The sequence below is a fragment of the Pristiophorus japonicus genome, chromosome 11 (genome assembly GCF_044704955.1).
Source record: "Pristiophorus japonicus isolate sPriJap1 chromosome 11, sPriJap1.hap1, whole genome shotgun sequence".
Taxonomy (NCBI): Eukaryota; Metazoa; Chordata; class Chondrichthyes; family Pristiophoridae; genus Pristiophorus; species Pristiophorus japonicus.
Genome location: NC_091987.1, coordinates 174,728,198 through 174,749,761, shown reverse-complemented (window position 1 = coordinate 174,749,761; position 21,564 = coordinate 174,728,198). Strand labels below are relative to the sequence as shown.

General features: G+C 46.5%; 1 protein-coding gene across 1 annotated transcript; it reads left to right on the top strand.

Moving 5' to 3' along the window:
- The first annotated feature begins 3,928 nt into the window (after positions 1–3,928).
- LOC139275645 (uncharacterized protein in mobD 3'region-like) lies at positions 3,929–4,438 on the top strand. The gene has a single exon (XM_070892816.1). It carries the CDS (start codon positions 3,929–3,931, stop codon positions 4,436–4,438), a length of 510 nt encoding a protein of 169 aa, XP_070748917.1.
- Positions 4,439–21,564: the final 17,126 nt, after the last annotated feature.

The window sequence follows — 21,564 nt, the reverse complement described above, 5'->3', positions numbered from 1 at the left end:
TGGGTCTGGGGCAAACTGTGCCAAATGGGCCGATACGTATGTTTGTTCATGTTCATTACATCACATGTATGATTCTGATCCTGAGTACGGAAACATAGGCCGATATATTCAACAATGAAAGCATAGATTCTGTATCAGGTAGGTACATATTCTGGTTCTGCTAACATTGCAATACTAGATTCCTATACATATATGCAAATTTCTCTCAATAACATGTGAAATAAAACGACCTAGTACATATTGTGTTCTGTATTCATTAGTGTATATAGGTACTTCAGCATATAGGTATAAACAAGTGAATCTATTTTTCTCGGCCTTGTTTTGCCTCTCTTATTGTCTATTCTATTCGGCCTATTTGGGAGGCCATATATTTTATTTCCGACATTTATTTGGTAGGCCAATGTTCTTTGGTGAGTCTGGGGCTGCAGCCCAATCCGCCCCGTGGTTAATCCGCCCCAAGTTAATCCACCCCATTGTTAATCCACCCCATTGTTAATCCGCCCCATTGTTAATCCGCCCCGTGGTTAATCCGCCCCAAGTTAATCCACCCCATTGTTAATCCACCCCATTGTTAATCCGCCCCGTGGTTAATCAGCCCCATTGTTAATCCGCCCCATGGTTAATCCGTCCCGTAGTTAATCCGCCCCGTGGTTAATCCGTCCCGTCTGAAGGGGCGAGGAGAAAAATATTGCCTTTCCCAAGCAAAAGCCTTCTCCAGCACTGATCCAACATTGTCCGACATACAGGCCTGTTTCTTAAAATTGAAAGGGAAAGCAGCAGAGTATGATTACCAGGGTTTATTTTAATGAACATGACAAGGAGGTTAAAAAGGGGTGGATTTCTTTTCTCTGTTTCATGGAGTGGATAATTTACATTTTGCACTTGTGAATTATGGCCCTTGAGTCAGTTTAAATTTCAATAGCAGCAGGTGTTTACAGGATAGAATTCTATAATTTGACCCGAACTATTCCATTCAGACTATTGTATATGTGGGTTCCATCACTGTGTTGTATCAATGTTGTTGCTTTGTGCCAATAATGGCCGGTTTACCTCGTGGCACATTCCCAATCGACATACTGCGGCTGCAGTTATTGAAGTGTTACACTAGTTATTCCTGACGATGTGAGCTTACTATCTCATTAGTATTCCTCGGAGATTTCTTCATCACATTGTAGTTACAATCGTACGAAAATCATAAGAATCTGCGCCATTCTCGCGTCAAAACAACATTCTGCCTTTGATCAAGATTGATTGACAGCCCCATTTTAAAAGCAAGTGAGGCTGTGAAACACGAGGACGGTGCTTTTATATTACTTGATTTCCATCAACAACATACATATTTCCCTGCAGGAAGCGACGAGGTGGCAATTTTCTTGCTGCACTCTCATCAAATGCCAGGAGGACATACTGCGGAACTATACATGACAGGAGCAGGGATAAAGAAGATTAGGATGTTTAAAAAAAAAAGCTGAAGAGCGTCCAACATTGGAATGTATGCACCTGTGAATATGCTCACAGGTTTGTAGAGTTGTTGAGACAGCGGGCGGTCGAGGGGGTCGTTCAGCCCGACTGCCTGCCTCTCTTCCGCGCTTACATCCGGGCCAGGGTGTACCTAGAGATAGAGCACGCGATGTCCACCGGTACGCTCGCGGCCTTCCGTGAGAGGTGGGCGCCGGAGGGACTGGAGTGCATTATCACCCCCGGCAACCAAATTTTAATTTGATTTTATATGTTTTAAAGTTTGATTTGTTTTAATTGCCGGGTTTTAGTGTCCCCCTCCCCTTTTATAGGGGACACTTGTAAATTATGGTTTTATTGCCTAAAAAAAAAACACAAAAACTCCCCCCCCAAAAAAAACAACAAAAAAAACCCCCAAAAAAAGGGCATTTGAAAAGTGTCTGGAGTGTCCCCCAGATCGGCGGGCAATCGAACTAATGTTTATTTTGTCTCCTTTAAAAGAGTTGTAGAGTTGTTGAGACAGCGGGTGGTCGAGGGGGTCGTTCAGCCCGACTGCCTGCCTCTCTTCCGCGCCTACATCCGGGCCAGGTTGTCCTTAGAGATGGAGCACGCGGTGTCCACCGGTACGCTCGTGGCCTTCCGTGAGAGATGGGCGCCGGAGGGACTGGAGTGCATCATCACCCCCGGCAACCAAATTTTAATTTGATTTTATATGTTTTAAAGTTTAATTTGTTTTAATTGCCGGGTTTTAGTGTCCCCCTCCCCTTTTATAGGGGGCACTTGTATTGTATGTTTTAATGCCAAAAAAAAAGCAAAAAACACAAAAAAAACCCACAAAAAAAACAAAAACAAAAAGGCACTTGTTCACTGTTTGTAGTGTTCCCCCAGATCAGGGGGCACTGGATTTAATGTTTATTTATGTTTTTCTACAAGAGTTGTAGAGTTGTTGAGACAGCGGGTGGTCGAGGGGGTCGTTCAGCCTGACTGCCTGCCTCTCTTCCGCGGTTATATCCGAGCCAGTGTGTCCCTGGAGATGGAGCACGCAGTGTCCACCGGTACGCTCGTGGCCTTCCGCGAGAGGTGGGTGTTGGAGGGACTGGATTGCATCATCACCGCTGGCAACCGAATTTTAATTTGAACCACGTAATGTCTAAAATTTAAGTTGTTTAAGTTTGTCGGTTTTAGTGCCCCCGTCCCCTTTAGTCAGGGGGCACTTGATTTAATGTTTTATTGTTTTACAGATGCAACAAAATAGCTGTAGAGCTGTTGAGTGGCTGTTCACAAGACTCAATAAAACCCCAGCCAGTTGGGTTCAGTGGATCCATGATGAGGCAGGTGATTGTGAACCTGGTGGATGAACTAGTAATATGTAGTGTGATTGTTAAACCTTTGCTAATAAACCAAATAGTTCTTAATAGAAATGTGTTGCTATGAGTTCTTAAGCAAAGAAACCATGCAGCAAATCTATTACAGATATCGACGTATTGTCACGGCCGATAGCTCATTTGCATGGGATGGCGGAAAAATGCACTTCCACTCCCCGACAGAAATGAAGTCAGAAAATCTGCCGGACACTACAATGGGTGGAGTTCTGGCACAGCAGGAGTCCCACCCATTTTTCCCGTTTGTATTACCAGCCACGCGATTTACAGAGTGGGTGGGTCGGAGTAGAAAATACATCAGCATCATCATCATCATAGGCAGTCCCTCGGAATCAAGGAAGACTTGCTCCCTCTCTAAAAGTGAGTTCTTTGGTGGCTGAACAGTCCAATACGAGCCACAGACTCTGTCACAGATTGAGGGAAAGGGCGGGTGGGACTGGTTCGCCGCACGCTCTTTCCTCTGTCTGCGCTTGATTTCTGCATGCTCTCGGCGTTGAGTGTATAACTGGTTGTAACCAGCTATCACTCGCTCTTCCCTCTATATTACACACAGACCTTACAATCACAATGGCTTTGGTTCTCCTGATCCATATGGTCAAACCTTGATAGGGTTTGTAGTTTGTTAATGAAACAAGGTTTCATCAAATTAAGTGCTGCCAAACTCGATAAGTGCTTTCTGACTGAAGTTGGATCTGAGGTGTTTCTGCAAGCACTCCTTACTTCTAGTTGTGGCAGTAGATAATGCAGATGCTTGTGGTGTCTGGAGCAGCTAGGCTGGGACTGCTGGTAGGGGTATTACTTATCCATCTCATTCCTCAACGCTCTCTCCGTCACTCTCTCCCACCCTCCCCCACAACCTCCTTCCGCCATACTGAGCTAATCTGGGTGTCTAAATGCTGCCTTGAAGTCCAGATTTTTCTATTTAGAGAACATATACATTTTCTCTTTGATCTCCCAGACCTTCTAAGATATCATGACAGTACAGAATAACATAAGCAGCTCATTCTGAACTCAACAGATGCAGTCTCTTACAATTAGCCCTGGCCCTGTGACTCTCGTTCCCCCCTGAAGGATGTAACCTTTCTAATATGGGCATCTCCAATGTTGACCTCTCCAACGTGGACCTCTTTGATGTGGACCCTTCCAATGTTAACCTCTCCAATGTTGACCTTCCCAATGTAGACCTTTCCAATGTTGATCTTTCCAATGTGGACCTCTCCAACGTGGACCTCTCCAACGTGGACCTCTCCAACGTGGACCTCTCCAACGTGGACCTCTCCAACGTGGACCTCTCCAACATGAACCTCTCCAATGTGGACCTCTCCAATGAGGACCTCTCCAATGAGGACATCTCCAATATGGACCTCTCCAATGTGGATCTTCGCAATGTGGACCTCTCCAATGAGGACATCTCCAATATGGACCTCTCCAATGTGGAACTTCCCAATGAGGACCTGTCCAATGAGAACCTCTCCAACATGAACCTCTCCAACATGAACCTCTCCAACATGAACCTCTCCAATGTTGACCTCTCTAACATCAGTGCTGTTTCCACAGCTCAATGCTGCTCTCCTCCATATTCTCGTGTCATCACCTAGTATGCACTTTCTGTGGAAGCATTTTCCACCCTTGCTCCACACGCCTTTGCAGTACAAAGAGTGGATGCAAATCACACCAAAAATAGGAGAATGTAAGGGAAAAGGGCCATTCAGTCCATCCAATCCACTCTTTCCATGGTTAATGTAAACCTACCTCAATTGTGCTCTCTCACCCCAGCTCCAAGATTTCCATATTCTCTTCCTGTGTGAATCTACTTGTATATGTATTAACCTGTAAAAGATCGCTGCTCTTTGGGGAAGGTGTGGATTCAAAGTAGATATCTGCATTCCGACGTGGAATGCGGGGGGGGGTGGGGGTGGTCGGGGGCTTGTCCAGGCCGGCAGCAGCCCAGAGTATTTTTGTGGAGCTGGAAGCGGCAGTCCTGCGGACATCTCCAACGTGGATCGTTCTAAAGTTGACATATCCAAAGTGGACCTCTCCAACACCTGGCAGAGGTTTTGTGACGGTTTTTGGAGGGACCAGCAGTGGCCCCTGTAAAGATCCCTGGTTAAGCTGCTCAATGCCAAAACGCATGGACAAACCACGCCCCTGTGTCCCTTGCAATTGCAATCAGGGTCCAAACAACATCATAATACCTTGGTTTTGCACAGTAAAGATGCCGCCCATTGGAAGCCCCCTGTGAAAATGTCGGTGGCCAGAGCATTGGTGGTAACGGGGCGGTCTGGCTACCGACCGTATGCCGAGGCCGTTACTGCCCCTTAACGCTAATTGTGGCTGATTAAAATCGGCCCCTGAGAGGAATGGAATGGGCTCCTAGACAGCACGCGAGCCATTGTGGCCCGTGGAGTATTTGACCATCTAAGTTTGTATTTCTCTTTGCATCCTCCAGTCCTGTTCCCCCATTAGTTGTTTGCCCAGCTCCGTATCCACCTTTACTCAAAGCAATTTCACGATCGAAGTGATTCAAATTCTAACATCCTGAAATACATCAGAAAAGCACTGGAGAGAATCATTAGCAAATGGGAAAGGCACAACTCCATCTGAGAGATGGAGAAACCTGCATCAGAGGCTCTCCTATCATTACACTGAGAAGAATCCAAACATTCATTAACTGATATTCACTGGCAGTTGAAATATGGCTTTCTCTCAAGTGATTGACAGTGTTGTACCTGCCCATGGACTTGCCCTGTCACTCTCATTGCTGGTCTCCCTCACAGGTTCATTGTAATAGTATGTATTATTGAGCAGTGAGTCCCAGTTTGGATTTAATTGTTCTATATTACAGAGCATACACTATACTTAGTGTTGCCAACACTCCAGGATTGCCCAGGAGTTTCCAGAAATGGAAGATTAATCTCTAAAACACCGCTGCCAGCAACCCATGAGAAAAATCATCGCGGGGCATTAAAAAGATTGTGTTTGGTTTTTAATTTTGTTTTCACACTTCTGTTTATTAGTTCTAAAAATATTGGAGATGGGAAGAAAGGCCTTTTGACTAACAGTCAAGAATCATCCAATCAGGTAACAAAGAGTCTTTTTGCTTTCCAATTGGCCAGGGAAGGTGGGGCACGCGATGATTGACGTGTTGGAGGGCCAATGGTGGGAGTGTGGGGGCGGGTCACGTGATGAAACGTCCAGGAATGCATTGCACCAGCATTAGCAACCTTATCTGTACTGGAAGTGTGGCCCGGTGACTGACACACTGGGTCTTCAGATACTTCTTACTTAGTGACATTAGCTGCAACGCCAACTGGGGCTGACAGTCACAATAAAGTTCGCTCACCATCCCTGTCCCAGCGAGGCTTACATGGTGAGGAAGGGAATTATAGGCCCGAGGGGATAATAGTCCTTTTGGCTGTGGTAGTTACGCGCATGACAGACTCAACACCATTAGCAGAATAGGAGGGTACACAACCACCATGCGTGCTTTCAATGTGGAGCAGTGCTTAAAATTATTTTTAGTTCATTCGAGCTGAGCTTTCTGCTCTGCAGACCGCATTCTTCCACCTTCTGGCATATTACCTCACTTTCACCATTGTTGGAATCTTTAATCGCAAGCTTCCACTAATCAAATGCTCCAATCACTGAATCGCCTCCACCCTTCGAAATCTCTGCAATCCAACAAGTCTTCCAACTCACTAAGTCCTGTGCAGCCATGAGCACTGGTTTCTCCCAGTGAATCAACTGTAGCCCAGTGAATCAACTTCAAGGATTGGAAATACCATGCAACAAGCAAGAGGGATCGAGATTGAATTCGGAGACTGGGCTGAAAAGATGTCAGATGATGTTTAATACAAAATGACGAGAGTGGGGAAGGAGGACCAGCGGTGTGATTATAAACTGAATGGTATGAGTCTACTGGATGCAGCGCAGAAAAGTGTTTTTGGAGAAAATTATGGGAAGCTCATTGAAACAATCAGCACCGTGTGAGAAAGTTAATACAGCAAGCAATTTCATGAATGAGAGCCAGAGGGATAGTGTGTAGTTCCCAGGATACAATAAACAACTTGTACAAAGCACTTGACATAAAAACAGAGAATGCTGGAAACACTGAGCAGGTCAGGCAGCATCTGTGGCGAGAGAAACAGAGTGAACTTTTTGGGTCGATGACTTTTCATGACCGACAGTTCTGGCGAAAGGTCATCGACCTGAAACAGTAACTCCGTTTCTCTCTCCACAGAAGCTGCTTGACCTGCCGAGTGTTTCCAGTGCACAAACATAGAATTTTACAGCAGAGTCGGAGGCCATTCGGCCCATCGTGCCTGTGCCGGCGCTTTGAAAGACCCATCCAATTAGTCCCACTTCCTGCTCTTTCTCTATTGCCTTGCACATTTTTCCTTCTCAAGTACCTATCTAATTACCTTTTCAATGTTATTATCGAATCTGTTTCAAGCGCCTATTCTGACACACCACAATAACTCGCTGCATAAAATTCACCTCATCTTCCCACAGGGTCGTTTGCCAATTATACCAAATTCCTGACCTCTGCTGACTGACTCTCCTTCCAGTGGCAACAGTTTCTCCTTATACACACTATCAAAACCCTTCATAATTTAACACCTCTATTAAATCTCCCCATAACCGTCTCTGCTCTAAGGAAAATAATTCGAGTTTCTCCCGTCTCTCCACATAACTGAAGTCCCTCATCACTGCTACCATTCAAGTAAATCTCCTCTGCCCCCTCTCCAAGGCTTTCAAATCCTTCCTACAGCATGATTTGTTTTTGCTTCAGATATCCACCATCCGCAGTATTTTGCTTTTGCATTGATGTGCAATACACTGATCTGGACTGACAGAGTATTGTGTACGTTCTAATCACAGCACTACAGTGGGGATAGAAAGAGAGAAGTTTACATCTCGCCTTTTTACATCTCTCAGAAACAGCCCAAAATGCTTCACATATACGAATAGCTGTGAAGTGCAGTTATCCTTGTTATTCAGACGAGTGCAACAGCCATTTCCCCCACAGTAATGACACTGAACCGGGTAGAGCATAGGACAACCTAAGCTGTTAGGAGAGGCTACCGAAACTAGGAGTGTTTATATTGGAACAAAGAAGGCTCAGGAACATAGGAACACAGGCAATTAAACCCCTCGAGCCTGTTCGGCAATTCAATTAGATCACATGTGATCTGTATCTTAATGTCATCTACCCTCCTTGGTTCCATAGTTCCATAGGGCTCAATTTTCCCCAGTGATTCCCCCGTTTTTTTGGAGCAAGCTGCTCTTTTTGGTCTAAGTTGTAAAACCACAGTTTCCCCAATCAATTTGCACCAGCGTTACGATTTAGTTACGATTTTTTTAGGTCAGTTTTTTTTCAGCCAAAGGGGGCGTAACCAGCCACCCGTGCCAATTCTGGCCATTTAGGGAAGTTTGGCCAGCTGAGTTACTCCAGCTCTGATTAGGCCAGCGTATGTGGCCTCTCTAGAAAAACCTTCCCTAGAGTTAAGGAAATCGGCGCAGGTAAGGAAAACGGCGCAACAGATGCCCGGACACACTGAAAGAATTGAAAAATACATAGCAGCAACTTACCTCCAACCCCGCCCGAAGGCTGTCCGGTCCCATTCTTGGTGCCCGGTTCACACAGTCCGGTCCTGTTCTCGGTCCCCGGTTCAGAGCGAGAGAGACTCAGGCAGAGTTGGAGGTAAGTTGCTGCTACGTGTTTTTCAATTCTTTTAATGTGTTGGGAGCTGGCTGTATGCTTCACTTTGCAGCCTCAGCTCGCATTGAGTCCCTGGTTACCATGGCAACCCGGTCTTTTTTGCGCAGATCAAGGCTCCACCCCCAAAACTAAAGGTCGTGTTACGCCACGCCAGCGGGGAAACATAGAATTTTTTTTTTACCGTACTTAGGCCCCCAAAAATCGGGCGGAACTCTTCAAGTACTCCAAAAAAATGCTTTGGGGAAAATTGAGGCCATAAACCTTAATATCCTTGTTTAACAAAGCCTAGTTTTGACATTTTCAATTGACAACCAGCCTCAGCAGCCTTTTGACAGAGAGAGTTCCAAATTTCCACTATCCTTTGTGTGGATCATAGAATCATAGAAACACAGAAGGAGGCCATTTGGCCCGTCAAGCCCGTTCCGGCTCTCTACAAGAGCACCTCAGCTAGTACCACTCCCCCGCCCTTTCCCCGTAGCCCTATAAATTTTTTCCTTCAGGTACTTATCCAATTCCATTTTGAAAGCCACGATTGAGTCTGCCTCCACCACCATGTCAGGCAGTGCATTCCAGATTCTAACCACTCACTGCACAAAAATGTTTTTCGTCATGTCGCCTTTGGTTCTTCTGCCAATCACCTTAAATCTGTGTCCTCTGGTTCTCAACACTTCAGCCAATTGGAACAGTTTCTCTCGGTCTACCCTGTCCAGACCCCTCATGATTTTGAACATCTCGATCAAATCTCCCCTTAACCTCATCCCTGGATCCACTCTTTCCCGCATCTCTAAGGCCCCCACATCTTTTCTAAAGTCCAGTGCACACAATTTGGCCCAATACTCCAGTTAAGGCTGTACCAGTGTTTTATAAAGGTTTATCATAACATCCTTGCTTTTGTACTCTTATGCCTCGATTTATGAAGCCCAGGATCCCGTAAGCTTTTTTAAACCGCTTTCTCAACCCGTCCTGCCACCTTCAACGATTTGTGCACACAGATCTTTCTGTTCATGAACCACCTTCAGAATGATATCATTTAGTTTATATTGTCTCTCCTCATTCTTCCTACCAAAATGTATCACTTTGCACTTTTCTCCATTAAATTTCACCTGCCACGTGTCTGCCCATTCCACCAGCCTCCTGAAGTCTATCACTCCCCTCCTCACCGTTCACTATATTTCAAAGTTTTGTGTCATCTGCAGATTTTGAAATTGTGCCCTGTACACTCATGTCCAATATATTAAGAAAAGCAGTGGTCCTAGTACCGACCCCTGGGGAACACCACTGTAAACCTTCCTCCAGTCCAAAAAACAACCGTTCACCACTACTCTCTGTTTTCTGTCACTTAGTCAATTTTGTATTCATGCTGCCCCTATCCCTTTTATTCCATGGGATTCGACTTTGCTGGAAAGCCTATTATGTGGCACTTTAACAAACATCTTTTGGAAATCCATGTACACCACATCAACCCCATTGCCCTTATCAACCCTCTCTGTTACCTCATCAAAACACTCAATCAAGTTAGTTAAAACTCGATTTGCCTTTAAGAAATCCGTGCTAGCTTTCCTAAATTAATCCACACTTGTCCAATCCCAGATTATCATTTCTTAAAGAGTCCTCACTACCGAGGTTAAACTGACTGGCCTGTAGTTGTTGGGTTTATCCACACACCCTTATTTGAACAAGCGTGTAACATTTGCAGTTCTCCAGTCCTCTGGGATAAGCCCAGTATCCAAGGAGGATTGGAAGATTATGGTCAGTAACTCCACAATTTACACATTTACTTCCTTCAGCATCCTAGGATGTATCCCATCTGGTCCTGGTGATTTATCTACTTTAAGTACAGCCAGACATTCTAGTATCTCCTCTTTATCAATTTTTATCCCATTCAATATCTTAACTACCTCCTTTTTCACCATGACTTTGGCAGCATCTTCTTCCTTGGTAAAGACAGATGCAAAGTACTCATTTAGTACCTCAGCCATGCCCTCTGCCTCTGTATGTAGGTCTCCTTTTTGATTCATAATCAGCCCTACCCCTCCTCTTGCTATGGGCTCAATTTTGGCTGAGCCTGTTTTTTAGCGTATTTACCCAAGTTGCGCGCTTCAGTACGTCCGGAGATGCTGCAGAAATTTTTTTTTCGACTTTCGCCGCTGTCTGGCTGCTTCTCTGCAGCCGCGCAGCGTGGCCAGTCACCTCGGGGGGGTGGAGTCTGCGTTCTGTGCTGGAAAATGTGCCGGGAAGTCTGCACATGCGCGGTGGAGAAAAGTGATGGCCGCGCATGCGCATTAGCACTCTGAGTCTGCGTGCCTTCCATGCTGCAGATATAAGGAGCCCTCTCATGAAGTGCAGTCTTCAGGGCGGGTTCCAGGGGCCTCTGTTTGCAGTGTGATAAGCCAGGACGGTCATACTGACCAGGGTTGCATTGAAAACACCTCAGCCATGCCTGTGAGCTGAGGGCAGTCTCTCGGTACTGGGCACGACACTGCTGCAGACGTGCAAGGAAACTAACTTCAAAAGCAACTAACAGTAAGTATTTTATTCTGAAGATTCTTAATCAGAGTTGCTTTTAATTGCGATCAGTGTGGTGCTGCATGTCCTGATAGCTCTGCTGCCTATACTGGAGCTGAGTGTGTAAGGAAGGTGTGATCGCCACGCTCAGAAACATAGTAACATAGAAATTTACAGCGCAGAAGGAGGCCATTTCAGCCCTTCGTATCGGTGCCAGCCGACAAAGAGCCGCAAGGCTCTTGGTCAGCAGCCCTAAAGATTAAATATAAACCTATGAACAATGGTGGAAAGTCAAAGAGCACCCAGCCCAACCAGTCCACCTCACACAACCCTTATACTGAAAACATTTACACTCCACCCCAACCGGAGCCATGTGATTTCCTGGGAGAGGCAAAAACCAGATAAAAACCCTGGCCAATTTAGGGAGAAAAAATGGGAAAATTCCTCTCCGACCCATCCAGGCGATCGAACCTAGTCCAGGAGATCACCCTAGCTGTATTTGATTATCTGCAGTGCTTACCATTACATCTGCTCGGTCCAACAAAAGGTCATCCAGTCTAATCGCAATTACCAGCTCTAGGTTCGTAACCCTGCGGGTTACTGCCCATCCAACCAGCTTTTAAAAGTGGTGAGGGTTTCTGCATCCACCACTCTTCCAGGCAGCGAGTTCCAGATTCCCACAACCCTCTGCGTAAAGATGCCCCCCCTCAAATCCCCTCTAAACCTTCCACCAACCACCTAAAAACTATGCCTCCTCATAATAGAGCCCTCCACCAATGGAAATAGACTCTTACTATCCACTATGTCCAAGCCCCTCAATATTTTGTACGCCTCGATGAGGTCTCCTCTCAATCTCCTCTGTTCCAATGAGAACAAACCCAGCCTATCCAATCTGTCCTCATAACTAAGATTCTCCATTCCAGACAGCATCCTAGTAAATCTCCTCTGCGCCCTCTCTAGTGCAATCACGTCCTTCCTATAATAAGGCGAACAGAACTGCACGCAGTACTCCAGCTGTGGCCGAACCAATGTATTATACAATTTCAGCATAACCTCCCTATTCTATGCCTTGGCCAATAAAGGCAAGCATTCTGTATGCCTTCTTAACCACCTTATCCACCTGGCCTGCTACTTTCAGGGATCCGTGGACAAGCACTCCAAGGTCCCTTTGTTCATCTACACTATTAATTGGCCTACCGTTTAATGTGCATACCCTTTCCTTATTAGCTCTTCCAAAGTGCATCACCTCACACTTCTCTGAATTTAATTCCATTTGCCACTGCTCTGCCCACCTGACCAGTAGATTGATATCCTCCTGCAGCCTATGACTTTCCTCTCCATTATCAACCATACAGCCAATTTTAGTGTCGTCTGCAAAATTCTTAATCATACTCCCTATATTCAAATCTAAATCATTGATATATACCACAAAAAGCAAGGGACTCAGTACGGAGCCTTGCGGAATGCCACTGGAAACATCCTTCCAGTCACAAAAACATCCATCAATCATTACCCTTTGCTTCCTACCTGCAAGCTAATTTTGGATCAACTTGCCACTTTGCCCTGTATCCCATGGGCTTTAACCTTCATGACCAGTCTACCATGTTGGACCTTATCAAAAGCCTTGCTAAAGTCCATATATACAACATCGTATGCACTACCCTCATCGACCATCTTAGTTACCTCCTCAAAAAATTTAATCAGGTTAGTCAAACATGATCTTCCCCTAACAAATGCGTGCTGACTGCCCCTAATTAATCCTTGCCTTTCCAAATGCAGATTTATCCTGTCTTTCAGGATTTTTTCCAATAATTTTCCCACCACTGAGGTTAGGCTGACAGGCCTGTAATTACTCGGCCTATTCCTTTTTCCTTTCTTAAACAAGGGTACTACATTAGCAGTCCTCCAATCCTCCGGCACCATGACCAGATCCAAAGAGGACTGGAAAATGATGGTCAAGGCCTCTGCTAATTCCTCTTTTACTTCGCTCAACAGCCTGGGATATGTTTCATCCGGGCCTGGGGACTTATCTACTTTCAAAGCTGCTAAACCCTTTAATACTTCCTCTGACACTATATTTATTTCATCCAGAATAACACACTCCTCCTCAATAGCAGTATCTGCATTACCCCTTTCCTTTGTGAAAACAGATGCAAAGTATTCGTTAAGAACCCTATCAACATCTTCCGCCTCCACACAAAGATTACCCTCATGGTCTGTAATAGGCCCTACCCTTTCTTTAGTTATCCTCTTACTTTTAATATATTTATAAAACATCTTAGGGTTTTCCTTAATTTTACTGGCCAAGATTTCTTGTGCTCTCGCTAAGCATTCCTAATATCCTTTTTAATTTTGCCTCTTAACTTTCTATATTCCTCTTGATTCTAAAGTATTTAGCCTTTGGTATATGACATAAGCGTACCTATTTTTCTTACTTCTCCCCTGTAAGTCCCTAGACATCCAGGGGGCTGGAGAATTATTTTTCCACAGGCTGCAGACCACAGAGTTTCTCTTCTCCCAAACCAGCCTCTCCATTGAATTGCTCCCTCCCGCCCCTAGCCCAGGCCGAGTGGCCTCCCGGTGAGTTCTCCCGCCCCTAGCCCAGGCCGAGTGGCCTCCCAGTGAGTTCTGCCGTCCCTAGCCCAGGCCGAGTGGCCTCCTGGTGAGTTCTCCCGCCCCTAGCCCAGGCCGAGTGGCCTCCCGGTGAGTTCTCCCGCCCCTAGCCCAGGCTGAATGGTCTCCCGGTGAGTTCTCCCACCCCTAGCCCAGGCCGAGTGGCCTCCCGGTGAGTTCTGCCGCCCCTAGCCCAGGCCGAGTGGCCTCCCGGTGAGTTCTCCCGCCCCTAGCCCAGGCCGAGTGGCCTCCCGGTGAGTTCTCCCGCCCCTAGCCCAGGCCGAGTGGCCTCCTGGTGAGTTCTGCCGCCCCTAGCCCAGGCCAAATGGTCTCCCGGTGAGCTCTCCCACCCCTAGCCCAGGCCGAATGGTCTCCCGGTGAACTCTCCCGCCCCTATCCCAGGCCGAGTGGCCTCCCAGTGAGTTCTGCCGCCCCTAGCCCAGGCCGAATGGTCTCCCGGTGAGCTCTCCCGCCCCTAGCCCAGGCCGAGTGGCCTCCCAGTGAGTTCTGCCACCCCTAGCCCAGGCCGAGTGGCCTCCTGGTGAGTTCTTCGGCCCCTAGCCCAGGCCAAATGGCCTCCCAGTGAGTTCTACCACCCCTAGCCCAGGTCGAGTGGCCTCCCGGTGAGTTCTCCCGCCCCTAGCCCAGGCCGAGTGGCCTCCCGCACCGGCCCGCTGCCTTCCCGGGCCTAGTGCAGAAAGGTGAATTGGAGATTGATGCTGAAGGTAGGACTTAAATTTTTTATTTCTTATTATTTTAATTGTGCGAAGGAAGGATGGGTTTTGCAAGTCTGTTACCTAAGGCTTAGTTGGTTCAGGTCCTGGTCCTCTCGGTTTCCTGCCCCGATCCCAGGTTGAATGGCCTCCGATTTACCTACCAACTTTCTTTATCTCTCTGCAAGGGTTTTCTCGAGTGGCTACATACGCTGGCCTAAGTAGAAATGGAGTAACTATTAGCTGGCCAAAGTTGCCCAAATGGCCAGAATTGGCGTAGGTGGCTGTTAACACCCGATTTTGAGAAAAAAAACTAAACGAAAAAAGTATCTAAGTGAGTTACGCTGGTGCAAATTGATTGGGGAAACTGGGGATTTTTAAGTTAGGCCAGAAAAAGCAGCCCTCTCCAAAAAAAGCGGAGCATATAGTGGGGAAAATTGAGCCCTATATGCTGACTAAAGACTCTTGGATTCTCTTTTATTTTAGCTGTCAATCTATTCTCATACTCTCGCTTTGCCCCTCTTGTTTCCTTTTTCACTGCCTCTATATTCAGCCTGGTTCTCACTTGTATTCTCAACCTGACATCTGCCATATGCCAATTTTCTGCTTCACCTTACTCTCTATCTCTCTCATCATCCAGGGAGCTTTGACTTTAGTTGCCTTACCTTTTATCCCTGGTGGGAATGCACCTTGACTGTTCCTGAACCATCTCCTCTTTACAGGCAGCCCATTGTTCCATTACAGTTATGCCTGCCAATCTTTGATTCCAGTTTACCCGGGCCAGATCCATTCTCAACCCACTGAAATTGGCCTTCCTCCAATTAAGTATTTTTATGCTAGATTGCTCCCTGTCCTTTTCCATAGCTAATCTAAACTTTATAATACTATGATCACTGTTCCCTAAATGTTCCCCTGCTGACACTTGCTCCACTTGACCCACCTCATTCCCCAGAACCAGATCCAGCAATGTCTCCTTCCTCATTGGACCGGAAACATACTGATCAAGAAAGTTTTCCTGAACACACTTCAGTCATTCTTCCCCCTCTCTGCCCTTTACACTATTACTATCCCAGTCTGTATAACAATAGTTGAAGAAGTGATTCCTAACATTGCCCTGAATAAGAACATAAGAACATAAGAAATAGGAACAGGAGTAGGCCATACGGCCCCTCAAGTCTGCTCCGCCATTCAATAAGATCATGGCTGATCCAATCATGGATTTAGCTCCACTTCCCTGCCCACTTCCTATAACTCCTTATTCCCTTATCGTTTAAGAAACTGTCTATTTCTGTCTGAAATGTATTCAATGTCCTAGCTTCCACAGCTCTCTGAGGCAGCAAATTCCACAGATTTACAATCCTCTGAGAGAAGAAATTTCTCCTCATCTCAGTTTTAAATGGGTGGCCCCTTATTCTAAGATCATGCCCTCTAGTTCTAGTCTCCCCCATCAGTGGAAACATCCTCTCTGCATCCACCTTGTCAAGCCCACTCATAATCTTATACGTTTCAGTAAGATCACCTCTCATTCTTCTGAATTCCAATGAGTAGAGGCCCAACCTACTCAACCTTTCCTCATAAGTCATCCCCGGAATCAACCTAGTGAACCTTCTCTGAACTGCCTCCAAAGCAAGTATATCTTTTCATAAATATGGAAACCAAAACTGCATGCAGTATTCCAGGTGTGGCCTCACCAATACCTTATATTGCTGTGGTAAGACTTCCCTGCTTTTATACTCCATTCCCTTTGCAATAAAGGCCAAGATATCATTGGCCTTCCTGATCACTTGCTATACCTGCATACTATCCTTTTGTGTTTCATGCACAAGTACCTCCAGGTCCCGCTGTACTGCAGCACTTTGTAATCTTTCTCCATTTAAATAATAACTTGCTCTTTGATTTTTTTCTGCCAAAGTGCATGACCTCACACTTTCCGGCATTATACCCCATCTGACAAATTTTTGCCCACTCACTTAGCCTGCCTGTGTCCTTTTGCAGATTTTTTAAGCCCCCTCACACATTGCTTTTCTCCCCAGCTTTGCATCATCAGCAAACTTGGCTACGTTACACTCAGTCCCTGCTTCCAAGTCGTTAATATAGATTGTAAATATTTGGGGTTGCAACATTGATCCCTGCGGCACCCCATTAGTTACTGGTTGCCAACCAGAGAATGAACCATTTATTCCGACTCTCTGTTTCCTGTTAGTTAGCCAATCCTCTTTCTATGCTAATATATTACCCCAAACCCCGTGAACATTTAGCTTGTGCAGTACCCTTTTATGTGGCACCTTGACAAATGCCTTCAGAAAGTCCAAATACACCACATCCACTGATTCCCCTTTATCCACCCTAACACAATCCGCAATTCCTGCCGCTACTTTTCTTAAGACCCTAGGATGCAAGCCATTAGGTCCAGGGGATTTATCTGCCTTTAGTCCCATTACCTTACTGAGTACCACCTCCTTAGTGATTGTAATTGTGTTAAGTTCCTCCCCCCCTATAGCCCCTTGACTATCCACTGTTGGGATATTGTTCGTGTCCTCTACCGTAAAGACTGATACAAAATATTTGTTCAGAGTTTCTGCCATCTCCATGTTCCCCATTACTAATTCCCCGGTCACAAATCTAGCTCTAATTTTAAGATCATGCCCCCTTATTCTGGACTCCTCCCGCCACAGGAAATAGTTTCTCTCTCTCTACCTTACCAAATCCTTTAATCATCTTAAACATCTCAATTACATCAGTTCTGAACCTTCTGTACATGAGGGAATCTCTCAGGGAGTTTAAGATTTGAAATAATCTGGATTATTTAAAACCGAATAATCCGTTTTCTATAATCACGAGCTCGGCAATGGAGTGAAACTCAGAAGAACAAGGTCTACAATCAGTTTTGATTTAACTACTTTACGCAGAGAGGGGAGATATATAGAACAGATGGAGGCAGTGGAGAAGGATTGCATCAACAAGTTGAAGAGGACACTTGATAGATGTTTAGCAAAGGTAGAGATTTGGGGGTAAAGACGATATTGTACAGTAATTGTGAGAGTTTGAGACAAGCCCGATAGACACTGATGGATTCTTCCAGTCTTGTACATTTCTATGTTCCTAGCATTCCAATCCTCATTTTCAATTTCTCCCCAACTCTTTGGCCATCCCTAATTGGGCAATACCCCTGCTCTTCATCCCCTGCACTCTCCACTGGAGGCCAACCTGTTGTCATTCTGACCCTCTCACCTTGGAACAAGCTCAGCCGTTCATTCAGAAGCCTGAATGAATGTTGCACTGGGCTGGTACCGGGCGTTTTCCAGTTGGTAAATACCCCAGATCATATGATCTGGCCGCCTGCCTGGTTTCCCCCTGGTAGCTAGGGTTTAACGCGCCCTTCCCCCCCACACTCATTTTATCCAAATGATTTGACAGTCGTTGTCTAAGTTGATCTAAGTAGGTGATTGAACTTTACATGCAAGCTAAGTCATTGCACCACGATACCAAACCATGTATCATAGACATATAAAAGACATGCCCATTAACGCAACTACAGCAATCTGACAGGGCAGACACATAATACCATCTCCCGAAGGGCTGATCCTGCCCGATCCCAAGACTGATGGACAGATTGATGTCAGGCTTTGAAAACATCAAACTCAATTTAACAAAAAGCAACAAAAAAATCCCCTGGACTAGATTGTTATAAATCGTTATTGTCTGTATTTTATTTCCGTGAGTGGAATTTGTGCTGTCAGTAAACAGCAACATCTCAGGTAACCAGGGACTACGGCAGAACAAGGAAAGATCATGCACTAACCCTGTCTCTAACAAAGATTGCATGACAAAGAAATACTCATATTCATATATTACCTTATCACCTTATCTTGATGCACCTCATATCCTATCAATTACTTGGAAGTGCTGTCATTACTGTTATGTAGGCAAACGGTTTTACACACAGCAAGATCTCACCAACAGAGATGAATGATGAGTTAAGCTATTTTTGGTGCTGTTGGTTGAGGGAGGGATGCTGAGCAGGATACCGGGAGAACTCCCTCCTCTTCCTTGATTCCCTTTAGGGTCCAGAATCCGGCAAAATGAGGAGCACACTTGCCCATGGCCCAGGTGCATAAAGGTTGGGCGAGGCGAGGGCTGTCCTTGTCATATCCTCTGAGGCAGAGCTCCCTCCATTCCATTAGAACCAAATTCTTTTGTGTGGAGAACCTATGTGGGGGACTGAGGCCTGGAAGCCGGGCGAGGCTGGAAAATTGAGCGGACCAGCAGCTCTTAAAGGGCTGCTGCTCACCCTTAAAGGGAAAGTTGCCTGCAATTGTTGTGTGAAAAGTAACGACCAAAGGTAGGAGCATTGTGTGCGCAGTGCAGGCAGCACCAAGTACATTTACTTTCGGTGAAGATTCCCCAGAGATATTGATGCAGGAAGCGAAGTGAAGGAGGATGCCCCTGTTAGGTGCTGGAGGTCACACAGTTGTATAATTTGAGAGAAAAGCTGCACGGATGGAGGTTGCTGAGTAAGGAAGTTCAGACCACATCTCAAGTTACGGGTAATGCAGTCATATCCCAGTTAGTCTACCTTCAGATGAGAACTAATACAGGAGCACGAGGCATTTCCCACATCCTTTTGGGCCCATAATGAGCAGAAGAGAATATGTGTCAGCAACCGTGCGGGAGGGATGAATTCAATTGCACAGTACCATGAAGTGAGCGGCATCCCCATCATCTACAGTGTGCCTGAATCAGTGAAGCGGCAAATGCAGGAGAAGGTTTTCTCACAAATACTGAGTGTTTCTATTGAGAGTTCAGGCGCCCAGTAGAGAAGGTGGTCACTGCCGATTAAACAGACTGGCTGCTTGCTTGAACAGAATCTTGACAAGCGGTCTGTACCCATATTGAAGATAATGAGTGACATGTCTTTGAAGCTGAAAGTGATGCGCTGGATTTCCAGCTGACCCACCCGGGCAATAATCTGGTGGAGTTGATTGCCCACGCGGAATGAGAATTGAGCGGTTCTACAACATCGTCATCATTGGTGGTTCCTCGAACGAGGATGACTTGCTTCCACATGAGTTCACAGATGTTTCAATGAAGGACCCGATGTTCCAGTCCTGAACTCCAATTGAGGGGGTGGAAGATGCCTGTGCGTGGATTTTTTTAACATGTGGTGACCGTTGCACATCAGCCACCACACGGGCTTGACAGACCTAGGCCTTTAACCAGGACAACTGGAGACAAAACTGGGCAGTCTGCTCCACCATATTACCGCTCAGGCACTGAAGAGCAATATCCAAGCATCAGTGCCACCATAACTCGCCTCTGAGTCAGGAGGTCCGTGGGTTCAATGTACCACTCCAGAGAGTTAAGAACAAAATATAGGCTGGCAATACTGTGGAAGTGCTGTACTGCCTGAGGTGCTATCTTTTGGATGAGACTGATCCAACTGAGGCCCCCTGACAGTATTCGAAGAAGAGCAGGGGAGGCCAATATTTATACACTCAACCAGCATCACTAAAACAGATTGGGCCTGAACTTGGTGGCCTTACCGCCCACTGACGCCGGCTGCCGCCGAGCTTTTTGGGCGGTCTCCCTTTGGTGCCATTTTATTGGAGGCCTCCCGCCAGCGGAAGGGGAGTGCCGCTGGGAACCGCCCGCTTACGGCTGCTAGCGCGCAAGGTGCGTAAGTGTCCTCCCGCCCGCCGATTTGCCAGATTGGTGCGGGTGGGAGACAGCGGCAGCAGGGGGAAGGTCCGCTGCGTGGAGGCAGGTCTAACCCCAACGGTCAGTAAGAAGACCTGCAAAAAATGTTAGTGAACTTCTTTTAATAATTTTTTTTTCAGCGACTTATGTGGATGGGATCCCTGTGGGTTTTTTTTGTGAAAATGTTTATTACTATGTGCTCCCCCTTCCCTGGACCCGACTCAATCCTCGGCGGTACTTTGTCGAGGATCACATTTGCCGCCGAGATTGGGAGCTCCCGCCCGCTGCCAAGTCATTCCACGGCGTAAGTCATTTTTTTGCCACCAGGCGGTCTTTCAAGGACTTTTCACGAAACACCCGCCCAAAGTACCGTCAGGTATGTCGGTGGTACTTTGGGCCACACTTGGGCGGAACTTGGCTTCCACCAAGGTCGGGCCCATTATGTGACCATTATCACATTGCTGCATTTCCCACATTACAACAATGACTGCCTTGCAAAAGTACTTCTGTGACTGTAAATCATTTTGGGAGGTCCTGAGTTGGTGAAAGGGGATGGATAAATGCAAGCCTTTTCCTTCTTTCACCTCAACGTGTCCTCACTCAATCTGTTCAGCCTAATGGGAACAGCCAAATGGCGCCCCCTGCTGGCTGGAACTTGCGCTGCAGCAGGAAGAGCTTTGACTACCCAAAGTGTATCTTAGCATAGCGAAGGCTTCAAACAGATATGAAGTAGCCTTCAACACTGCTTCAAGAGATACTGCGAAGCAGGCCAAGCCTGCTCCTATAGGCTGGTAACAGTCTCTTTACATCAGAGCACCAGGCGCAACGCAAACTAGGCAGGTGAGGTAAAGGGCCTGATTTTCTGACCCACTCCTGCCGCCATTGATACTCTGCCATGGGCTAAGCCTCAGCAAATCTGGGCTTTAATGCTCCTCTGAGCTCGTCAACAGTGTCTTCGTTTTGCACCTCACCCAAAGGGCAGCCCCCATGCACCCTCTTGGTACTGCACTGCTGGACCAGTGTGGAGCGGCCTGGGGCTTGAACCCATAACCTTCTGATTCTGAGACGGGAGCCAAGCTCACACGTAAAGTTAGTGGTTTTTGGAGTCCAGTGACTGTTGTTATGGAGAGAGCTCTTTTTTTACAAACAGCGATGGATGGTCAGAGTTTAACTAGCTCCCCATTGCGCGCTCCCCAAGGACTGATTGTGCAAAGGGTACAGCCTGGTACAGAACTGAACTATACTGACAACGGCTCCAGGGTCTAACCCTGGGCAGTGTTGAGTGAAGAGTTGAGACTCTTCAATTGGCCTCAGTGCCCCCGGACTAGCGTGGGTTTCCTATTCCTGACTGCGACCTTATCGGAAGGTGTGAGGGTAATATTAACCAAACCGCCTAGTGGAACGTGATTGGAGCGGCCGCCCGCTTTACACCCTGGCCGAATGTACTTTCCACTGACTGCATGTGTGTGCATAC